Source organism: Centruroides vittatus, unplaced genomic scaffold, assembly GCF_030686945.1.
Source record: "Centruroides vittatus isolate TY-2023 unplaced genomic scaffold, ASM3068694v2 contig_680, whole genome shotgun sequence".
Taxonomy (NCBI): domain Eukaryota; kingdom Metazoa; phylum Arthropoda; class Arachnida; order Scorpiones; family Buthidae; genus Centruroides; species Centruroides vittatus.
In genome coordinates, this window is record NW_027122427.1 from 9,462 (window position 1) to 21,629 (window position 12,168).

Here is a 12,168-nt window from a genome sequence, read left to right on the forward strand (position 1 = left end):
TCGGGCCCCGTCCCTCACCACCCGGTCGCCCCATTGTGGGCCTGGCCGAACCCATAATTGGCCTACTAAAAGAGGCCCTCTTAGTGCCCACAGGGCGGAAAGAGTTAAAAAAAAAAAAAAAAAAAAAAAAAAAAAAAAAAAAAAAAAAAAGATCCCGGGTCTTCAGAGCGCTAGACTGCCTCGGCCATCGAGCCATCAATCATTAAAATATTTCATAAGTGGTATATTTTTTTCCAACTCCATCTCGTGGACACTAAAACATAATTTAAAATATTACTGTTCAAAAAATAATAATTAATTTTAGAATACATTTAACTTTGATATTCTGACCGAATTTGTACAATAAAACTTCATCAGATGGCGTTGACATCCAAAATCACGTGGGCTGCTGTCATCTCCATGTGTGTGCTGTAATCGTGTTTAGGCCTATAGGACAAGGGGCGTTTCAATCAGCTGTTAGAAGTGTGCGTGTTTGTTCCACGTGATCTTTCTGTTTTCTATATATCTGGAATCAATTCGTTATCTTTCTTTTTATCCTGCTTTTTGTGCTCGGGAGGTGGAAAGCGATAAATTATGGCATACGAATTTATAAAATCTGTTCTATTTGAATACAGTACAGTTAAATTTGTAAATATCAAGAGTAAAACTGTTGGAATTCTCAATCGATTTATACAATTGGTCATTCTTGGTTATGTTATTGGGTAGGTAGGCTTATTCATTAATTCTTATTATTCTTAAGTCAATTACAGTACTTCTTTTTTTTTTTTATAAGGATATTCCCAATCTTGTTTTATTCTTCACCATTATGTTCCTATGAGTACGCTCTGCAGCTGTGTTAAGGTCATTCAGAGCTTGTGTAATAAAATGATTTAAGTTAATTTGTAAAAATTATTAAAAATAACTATTTTAATTAGTTTACTTAATCAGGACATATGAATATTTACAGAAAAATTAAAATATAATAATTTCTAGCATAGTGTTGCATTCAGTATGTCATTTTTCAAGGGTTAAAGTGTATAACCTAAGAAGTTTATAGTTTATTAATTTTTACTTTATAGAAATTTTTTCTATAAATTTTGATATTTCCTGATTTTGGATTTCTCATGATTAGATTAGAAATAAAATTAAAATCCTTCAATTCCTTTAACATCAAACATAACCAGCATTTCAAGATGTTTGAATAGTTTAAATGTTTGTTGAATATCGAATGAATTCAAACAGTACATTTAATTTTTTTTTTTTTTTTTTTTTTAAAGACGAAAAATCTTGCATCGGACTATATACGGAAAAAGTTTTATAATTTTCATTACTCCTTTTGGTTAATGTTACCTATGGTAGCGAACATGGCGGCTTGTCTCTGAAACAGTGGGGACGCACATTCTAACCTAACCTCTTCTAATAATTTGGTTGGCAATAATTATGGTAATTAGAATAGGTTAGGTTAGAACGAGCATCCCCACTGTTTCAGAGACGAGCTGCCATGTTTGTTACCGTAGGTAACATTAACCCTCCTTTTTTTTTAATTAAATACTGTAGTTTAATCAAGATGTCAAGTAGTTGCTGTAATCTAAATATAACATACTAGGCACAATTATGATATATTTTTAACACTTTTAACTATTTCAAACTGAATGGACAAAATAATTTGCATTTATTTTAATTGGAATAATTATTTAAAAATTTCAGTACACTGGAATGAAATTGAAATAGCTCTATGAATACATAATTTTTTTTTTTTTTTTTTTTTTTAGAATTTAAAAGCTAAATGTCATATACAGGTATCCCTTGCTTAATGCAGGATTTGATTAATGCACAAAATTAATTACAGAAATCCCTTTATATATGTGGCAGAAATTTTAATTAACACGGCTTTACCGGCCATCTTTACTTAACGTAGATACCGTATTTGACCGACGTGGTTTTGATGTGCTCGGTAGCATCGAGCTATTAATTAACTGTGTTAATCGAGGGATACCTCTTTGATGAATTTTACATTAAAGTAAAATAATTATAATTAACATTCATATGTCCTGATTAAGTAAACTAATTGAAATAGTTATTTTTAATAATTTTTACATATTAACTTCAATCATTTTATTACACAAGCTCTGATTACAATGAAATATATTTTAAATTTTTTTCAAAAAATGTAAATTTCTTTTAAATAATGTGTTTAATTTTTTTTTTTTTAATTTTTAGAATTATAAAATATTTTTTGTAATGTCTTTTTCCTTTTTTTAAAGTATAAATCTATTATTTTCATTTCAAAAAAGAGTAACAGGAAAGAAGAAAATTTGTTTGTTATATATATATATATTGCACCTTTGCTTGAAAAATGCAAAAACATGTTTTTAAACATGATGACAAACATTATATTGCTAATCAGATTTTTGCTAATCAGATTATTCAGCAAGAAGAATATATAATGCTTATAAAACCAGGATTAATCGTTATTGTTCGAAAACAATTTCTTGTATTTTTCTAAACTCTACATTTTTACTTTTACGTCGACCATTTGTGATATATCGAAGATTGATAATTATTCAGAAGAAAAATTTCAAGTAATACGTAGACTGTTTTTTTTTTAAGCTCCAATGGTTCATAAAACAAAGACAAGTGTAAATAACAAAAAGGAATTTATTACCAAAAGTTAGGTACAAACATGATTACTTTTCGACATAATCACCATGAAGATTGAGGCATTTGTCGTATCTGTGGATGAGCTTTTCCATCCCCTTGTCGTAGAATGTTGTAGCCAATGACTCGAGATTGGCCCTAATGTTGTTTTGAAGATCGTCATTAGTTTCTAACTTCTGCCTTCCTAGCCACTTTTCCTGTTCGGGAAAGAGATGGAAGTTGCCCAGCGCTAAATCAGGGATATACGCTAGGTGTTTAAAGGTGGTGAAGACTTCCACCTTTCGGACTTCTATCCAGCTTAAAACTTTTTAATGTGTGAAGACTTCCACCTCTTTCCTGAACAGGAAAAGTGGCTAGGAAGGCAGAAGTTCAAGACTAATGACGATCTTCAAAGGAATGTTAGGGACCATCTCAAGTCATTGGCGGCAACATTCTATGACAAGGGGATGGAAAAGCTCATCCGCAGATATGACAAATGCCTCAATCTTCATGGTGATTATGTTGAAAAGTAACCATGTTTGTACCTAACTTTTGGTAATAAATTCATTTCGTTATTTACACTTGTCTTTGTTTTATGGACCGTTGGAGCTTGAAAAAAAACCACTTTGTGTGTGTGTGTTACTCAAAATTTTTTTTTTACACCCTGTGAGTACTAAGAAAGCCTTTTTAGCAAGCGTATTATGGGTTTGGCCAGGCCTACAATGGGACAGCAAGATGATGATGGGGCTCAACATCTAACAGACATGAAAAATTTTTGGAAATTTTTTGATCTGTTGGCATTCAATCCCAGGCCCACCATAGTACAGTAGTAGGTTGCCATCTTAGCCACTTTGCAATCTGGCCACCAAAAAAATCCAGAAACATTTAAAATTGTTTGTGGCACCATCTGTTATAAAAATTCTTAAAAATAAAGCATATTTTTAATTGTTGTAAAATGGCAAAAAGCTTAATTTTGAGGATAGGGATGGGCTTTATACAAAAGTCTGACCATATTTGAGATATGACATACAAACCTCATTTGTCTTCCCACCCCTTTAGAGAGAACTTTGTGTGAAGTCCACAACACACCTTGGAAAAGTGGTATTCCCCTGTGACTGCATGGAGGGTATTGTGAAAATGTTTACACGTAAATGCATACAAATCCTCCATTGCCTAACAACTCACCTTATCTACACCTGTAAGGTATGGATAAGATAGATAGAAATTGTCTGCAAATGTTGTAATGGATAGAAGATAAAGGATTTCTGGGCTAATTTCTGTGATAAAAGCACATTTCATGTCAGTGATGAAGTTAATACTTACAACTGCAAGATTTAGAGAAGCAAACATCTGCATACTCTCTGGAATGTTTGATAATCCAAAAGTAAATATGTTTTGCTAGCAAAGAAAAAGAAATAACCTCTTTTTTTCATAGAGATGATCATTACAGATATCATACATTTAAACATGTTCCAACAGTTTTCATTACACAATTAGGTGAGGATGACCAAGAAAGACACTTTCATTTCTCCAAGATAATAAGATACTCATGCTCTTTCAGGAAGATGGTGCAACCCCCTCAACAAGTATTTCTCAGGTTGATGGATTGGTGCAGAGAATGAGGTAGCCATGCTACCTCAGTACTATGGGTCTTACCACTTTACCTTTCTGGATTTTTTTTTCTTATATATATAGAAATTAACTTACAGGTAGGATGTCATGGACCACTTTACCTGGAATGTACCAAATCCAATAGCTACCACAGTTGCAGAAATAAAACTTGAATTTTTTTCTACTACAATGTATTATGAACATTAAAACATTGTGTATTTGTCCAATGGAGCAATACAAACATTGTGTATTTGTCCTGTGAATAAAGTTATACTCTTTTAAAGTTGTGAAATTTACTTTGAAATATCCTGTGTTTTATTCATCGAGTATAAAATATTTATACAATATCAGCATATTAATTATATATATAATTTTTACAATTTTAAATTTTATTAAGTGAATTCTGATTATTTTATTTACACTTAAGTGCTTAAGATTTCTTTAGTTTTAAATGTAATATGAAAATTATTATCCAGTATTTGCATTTAAAATTTAAAATAGAAAAAAAATTTGCTTAAAAAATGATGAAAAGAACAATTCAAAGTTTATCTCAAAGTCCATTATTATTATTAATTTCTTATCAATACTATCATATATCTAAAATGTATTGAGCAATATAATTTAACAATATATTATCATGTAATAATAAGTTGTTGTACTGATAAAAATTTAGATTGTCTGTTTTTCCAATTTATTGCATTAGGCATCTTATGTTATATCAATTAAAATTAAATTTATTCCTGTAAACATCATATCCCGAGTGACCATAAAATCTATGTGAATTAGAAATTATTTCTGTGCTCTTCTCTATTATCTTCACAAATTATAATTTTTGCTTGTGTTCTGGACATTTTCCAGGTTAATTGTTGGAAATCACTAAAGCAGTAGTGGTAGTTTTGGGTCGTCAGCTCTTGTAAGAGCAGTTCGAATCACTTCAAATGCATTTGAAGTGATTCGAACGGCAATTCCAACGAAATTCATATTACCTGAGGAAGAACCGACATTTGGGGTTCGAGAACATTTGTAAAAACCTATTTTTTGGGGTTAGTTAAGAGTTTGGTGAAGAAGGAATATGCACTGGTAACAGGTTAGATGAGTGGTCGTTCAAAGTCAGACATAAAAGTCGGTCATTCATTTGCAGCAATTGAATAAATTAACAGATTAAATTTGTATATTATAAATATGCAAAATAATTTTTTTTTAATTAGTCTGTATAAAATTTAAAGTTGTTACATTGAGGACTACGTATTCACATGAGCAACACATTCTCTGTATTTTAATATACATGGTTATCTGATTTTGGTTTACTAAGATGAGGACTGTTTTCAAAATGATCTTAAAAAGAAAAAACTGGTTCAAAACAGTTACTTGTTATTCATGTAGCAAATCAACTAGAAGCAACTGTTCTAAATACATCTCATGCATATTTAATAGGTTTGCTAGTGAAAAAAAAATCAAAATTTCAAAATTAAAATTTTATTACTTCAGATTTTTTATTTTTTGGGAAAAAACTTTTTTATATGTTTAAGATTGAGAAAAATTGATTGATTATATTATCATCACTTTCTCTCGATGCAGTTATTATTTTGTGAACAGTATTTCTGATATATATTTATTGAAATATTAGTATCAAAAACAGCACCAAACTAGAAAATCCAGCAGTTTAACACTTATTAATGAAAAAACTTGTTTTATAAAGTTTTTGACCTATTTAACTTGGCGTAGCAAACATAACTGGCTCCCGGGGCACGACACTTTATTGACGCCTCCTCTCCCCTCCAGAAACACACTGTCTTGGAGACCATTTGGGCCTCCCTCTGCAAGTGGTGCCCAATACACGATATACCCCCTTTCCCCTCACTACGCCATTGATTTAATTTGTCATCTTCAAGTTGAAAAGTGCATCAAAAATTGTTGCATCCATTGCAAAACTAATGTTTTTACATATTTTTGATGATTGTTGTTTATTTTTCAGTTTCATTTTCCTTATAGATTTGGCACCAAATATAAATTTAGCCTATACATTTTATTATTATTTTTTTAAGGTTAAATATTTCATATTTTGACAAGAAAAAACATATAATGTACCGTATACATATTAACAAATTCTACTAATCTGTACAGTCAAATGAGTATTATGTTTTTTTTAATTCATCATTAAATATTTAAAAAAAAATTTATTATTCTTTTGTATTAATGAAGAGTCCGTGAAAGGATATATTTGTAATTGGTGACAGGTGCTGCTGCTGTACAGTGGACATTCTCTCCTAGGACCTAGCTATACGTTATTTTTTACCTTTAAATATATACATATATAAAGAAATTTTTTAATTATTATGAAAAATTTTATTAGCAAAATTCATTTTTAAGCCAACTCGAAGTTCTTACATCTGTATTAAAAGTGATGAAGTAAAGAAGTAAATTCAAAACTAATAATGGTACCTAAAATGAAAAATTGTTTTTGCTATAAAAGATTTTCTTTATTACTATTTCCATTATCACTGCCTGGATTTGCACCTGTTTGAATTTAAGTAATTAATACGTTTTTGTAAAAAGGGGCTGACAGAAATTACGATTTAATAAAGTAAAAATTGCATTACAAATACTCGTCGTATCTTGCTTGCTTGCCATGGTTAGACTGTTTTACATATTTGTGCAGAGTTGTAGCCTACAAAGAAAGGTCATCTCTTCAGTGAAGAATAGTTGTTCCAGGTGATTGGACGTGACGAGCAAGCAAGATACGACTAGTATTTGTAATGCAATTTTTACTTTATTAATTCTTCATAATGTATTTCTGTAAAATAAAATTGAAATAAAATGATATGAAATAAAATTTTGAAAATTGTTATTAAGTTTCAGAAATAATTTTATAATAAACATGAAAAACACAAAACAGTCTATTGGCTGGTAAATATGTTTCGAAAGTATGAGCACTTTCGACAGTATTTAACTATCTTCTTCAGGTAATATGGCAGATGAAACGTTATAAATCTAATGTCTCTTGATAATTAGCACTGAGTTTGGCATCAACACAGTTTTTCTTATCTCGCAAGCACTTTCGACGATTATAAGTCTGTCGTTCTCGGCAAAAAAGAACGAATTTGAAGAAATAGAACGTGCAAAGTGTTCCAAGTAGAAAACAGAAAATTTTCTCGCTGATTTTATAAAATAATAAAATAAAATATAAAATAATATAAATCTAACGATAGAACATACTGTCGAAAGTGCTTGTACTCGTTAATTAAATGTATTTACCAGTTACACCAAAATAGACAGTTTTTATGTTTTTCATTTATTTTTAGTAGGTGACATCTCTTGTCATTTTTCTCTTTTCTTTAAGATGTTTTCATGAATTTTTATTGATTTGTTTATATTGAATGAATTTTGATAGCTTAATAATAATAATAATAATAATAATGTTTATTTTCATTACATATAATTTTTTTTTATTCTTTTCCAGTTATGCTATTGTATATAATAAAGGATATCAAAGCTTTGGTGGACTTGAAAGTTCAGTCACAACAAAACTAAAAGGTGTTGCATTTGTCAATAATTCAGATGATGAGTTTATCCCTTATGTTGACCCAAGTTTATATAAAAGGATATGGGATATTCCCGATATCATAGTTCCACCTTCGGTAAGCATTTTCAGTTTTCAATATTTTGATACAGTACTAACTATCCAGGGCTTTTTGACAAATTTTCTTAATTTTATAAAATATGTAAATGTGTACAGTAGAACCCAAATTATCCAAAATAATATTGACCAATACTATATCTCGGACAACTGAAAACTCAGATAAAATGGATTGCCACAAAATATTATGGTAGCACTTTTAGCCTCTCTTTCTACTTTAGTGAATTTAATCTTGTAAAATTATTGTTTTTTTTTATATCATTTATTGTACAGTTAATATACATATAATAGTTTTAAAAATAAAAATGTATATAGCTGTATCCATTAAAATACTAATACTATTTTATTTTCTTCCATACTAATTTGTCTCTATGCGCATGTTATTGTTGTACTTATGTTAGTTTAAATTTAATTTAATGTTATATTCCAAAATAAGTTTTCCATTTTAAATATGTAATGTTTTTTTTTTAAATTGAATTTTACTAAAACTATGTTCTTTACCTGGAGATGATAATGATAAAAATGTTAAGTGTTTGTAAATTTCCACTGTCATTCATCTCTGTCCTTTCTTAATCTCAAGAACAGAGTTAGATGAAAATCAAGACCAGATGTGGCAATATCTTTGGTCTTGGTTCCAAAGGTCGCCACCAGGTGGAACACTAAACTCAACAAACTGGCAACCTGACTTTCGACCTATCTTGGCTTGTGACCTCACTTTGGATTCAGACCTCGCTGCGTACACACGTGTTTTCCATTCTATGTTCGACTTGTACAATCGCTCCATATATCGTATATGTAATAAATTTAAGTTTTTGTATGTAGCCTTGTTATGTATATCGTAAATAATTAAGTACAAGCAGCACTACAAACTGGTGACCCGAATGTGATATATGACTTATGGTGCTCTTTACCCAACAAAGAACTCTACAGTACGACATGAAAACTCGATCTATTTTGCATCGGACACAAACATCGGACATTCATCTTTTTGGGAACTGTGTACTCGTTCATCTAGACCAGCGGTTCCCAACCAGTGGTCTGCGGACCACCAGTGGTGCGCAAGAGCTAAAATATGGTCCGCGAAAGATTTAAAACTTTTATTAATTTTAAATTATTATTCGCACATTGATACAAACTGAATTTAATTTTTTACTAAAAATGTTATGTTTTCTATTATAATAGTACAGTTAAAGCATGTTACTCTTGAGTTTAACGATTACTTATGTTAAAAGTTTTGATTTTTAGATTGACACAATTTATTTTTCTTAAACCTTGTGGTCCCTGCTAATAACAATGAAATCAAAGTGGTCCCTGGTCAAAAAAAGGTTGGGAACCGCTGATCTAGACCTTCAAAAAGTGTAACCACAGATATTTTTCGTCGACTGTTGACGGTTCAACAGAAAGGTATTACCATCCTTCTTTGTTCTCGTGCCACATGCCATCCTTTGTTCTCTCGCCACGTGCCTTTCGTGCCATCTCTTTGTCTCTCGCCACGTGCTGAACTGTGCACACAGCATTTACAGATAACCACCGTCGCACTGCCACAACTACGCTAAAATCATGGCTGAGGCAGAAAATAACGACGATCACCATCATATAGCATGTGTTGCGATCAGATCCCCACCTTTCTGGAGCAACCTCAGCTTATGGTTCGCACAGTTAGAAGCGCAATTTTCCATTACCAACATAACTGTCGACGACATGAAATTTAAACACGTTGTTGCGATGGTAGAGCCAGAAATTTTAAATTTGGTGCATGATCTAATCTTCAACCCACCCGAGCAGAATAAATTCGCCACTTTAAAAGCATAAATAAATAACGACTAACCCGTTACAAAGCTATACATCCACAAGAGCCGAATTATCGGGCTAGAGTTGGCTATAATAAATAAATAATTAATAATTAATATTTATATATATATATTTATTATAGCCAACTCTAGCCCGATAATTCGGCTCTTGTGGATGTATAGCTTTGTAACGGGTTAGTCGTTATTTATTTATATTTATACGCCTTGCCGGGGTTGCGATGGCCGGTTGAGTGCCTTGGGAGGACGTGGGCACTTGATGTGTCCCCAGCCGGCATTGTAATGACCGTCGATGGTCGTCATGTTAGCTTATATATACTGGAGGAGGCGATCGGACTGAAGGTCCGGGTAGCGTAACTGGTAACGTGTCTGCACGGATAGCAGAAGTTGCGGGTTCGAGTCCCGCTTCGGGCCGATTTCTTTTCCTCCAGTTCCAAATTATTAAAATTATTTATTTAATTTAATTATAATTATTAAGTTTAGTAAGAGATGGCGCCTAACGCCAAGCTCTAGTGCCAAATTGTCTTATTATTTATTTATTATAGCCAACTCTAGCCCGATAATTCGGCTCTTGTGGATGTATACACTTTAAAAGCTTACCTTATCGACATCTATGCTGAGAGCGAGTCTTCAAAAATCAGAATGCTTCTTCAAGGGTTAGAGCTGGGAGATCAACGTCCATCCTTCCTGTTAACACACATGCGCGACTAGGCCAGTAACCATTTCAGTGAAGATCTCTTGAAATCTCTCTGGCTGTTGAGGTTACCTCACAATATTCAGGCCATTTTAGCTGCATCAAACGAGAAACTCCAACAATTAGCCGCCATGGCCAACAAAATAATGAAATTAGTCTCCCCCGCACACATCCAAACAGTAGAACATGACTCTGTCGCCATTTTCACCTTGGAGAACAAAGTTGCAGAATTAGCCGAACAGGTCAAGAATCTCTCAATGTCCATCAACAACCGCACTGCTCCTTTAAAAGCTCCGAAACCCCTCTAACAACATGAGACGCCGCAGCAAATCACGTCATAATCAACGAAAGAGCACCCCTGAAAACGGCATGTGTTACTATCATGCTAGCTTTGGGACGCAGGCGAAAAAATGCAAAGCCCCTTGCTCCTTTCTACCGGCGGAAAACTGACTGGGCGGGCACTTACGGCCAGAAGTCTCAATCACCACATCTACCAAATCACCATGGCCGACCCTACTACAAAATATAAATTCCTAATAGACACAGGTGCCGACATCTCAGTGATTCCGAAAAGTTCCAACACATATTTAAGCAAACCTGAGAAGCTAGTCCTCTTTGCCGCAAACAGAACACCTATTTCAACTTACGGAACAAAGCTGTTAACACTCAATTTTAACTTAAAGCGGAGTTTTTCATGGCCATTTGTAATCGCTGACGTGACCCAACCCATCATAGGAATCGACTTCTTAACTAAATTCAACCTACTGGTGGACGTCAAAAACAATCGACTAATCGATGGAGTCACGCAACTTGAGTCTCCTGGTTGCCCGCAGAACCAGCCCACAACTGTCACTAGCATCACTGCTGTGACTGATGACTCTCCCTACCACCGTATTTTGGCTGAGTTCACTACTATTATAAATCCATCGATAACTCCCGAAACCAAAAAATGCCAACCACTCTTCCATCACATCGAGACCAAAGGACCACCTGTCTTCTCGAAACCCAGATACGCTCCAAGCAGCACGTGAAGAATTCCAATTCTTAATGTCTCAAGGCATCATCAGGCCATTCAAAAGCCCCTGAGCCAGCCCATTACACATGGTTAAAAAGGCAAATGGCCAGTGGCGACCATGCGGTGATTACCGTCGTCTCAATGCTATAACCGTTCCCGATCGCTACCCTGTTCCTCATATACAGGACTGCACTCAACTCCTTGAAGGCAAAATCATTTTTTCCACACTGGATCTAACCTGTGCTTATCATCAAATACTGGTCTTCCCCGAGGACATTCCAAAAACTGCTATAACAATTCCGTTTGGCTTGTTTGAATAAGTCTATATGCCTTTCGGTCTACGAAACGCTGGCCAAATCTTCCAGCACTACATCCACCATGTCCTACTTGGCCTCAACTTCTGCATTCCCTATTTTGACGATATATTGGTCGTGTCCAAGGATGCTGACGAACACAGGGACCATCTCCGCCAAATGTTGGTCTGCTTGCAAGACCACGGCCTAAAATTAAACCCATCCAAGTGCATCCTCGGAAAATCTGCAGTTCCATTTCTCGGCTTCATGATCACATCACCAGGAGTAAAGCCTTTGCCATCAAAAACCAAGGCCATCAACGATTTTCCTCAACCTAAAACTGTCGCTGAGCTTCGTCGCTTCCTAGCCATGCTCAATTTTTATAGACTTTTTTGCCAAATGCAGGTCAAACTCAAGCCCCACTACTTGAATTTCTCAAGGATTCCAAGAAAAATCATAAATGCATCATCTGCTGGAATGAATCTCTTCTAAAC

At 33.5% G+C, this 12,168-nt stretch overlaps 1 protein-coding gene across 2 annotated transcripts in view; it reads left to right on the forward strand.

The window, feature by feature from the left end:
- The first annotated feature begins 392 nt into the window (after window positions 1-392).
- LOC136980157 (P2X purinoceptor 4-like) overlaps window positions 393-12,168 on the forward strand; it is a 29,467-nt gene continuing 17,691 nt past the window's right edge. For both annotated transcript variants that reach the window (XM_067276206.1, XM_067276204.1), the window contains exons 1-2: window positions 393-701; window positions 7,688-7,865. In XM_067276206.1, the coding sequence (XP_067132307.1) occupies window positions 574-701; window positions 7,688-7,865 (306 nt within the window). In that variant the 5' untranslated portion in view covers window positions 393-573. The remainder of the gene's footprint in view (window positions 702-7,687; window positions 7,866-12,168) is intronic.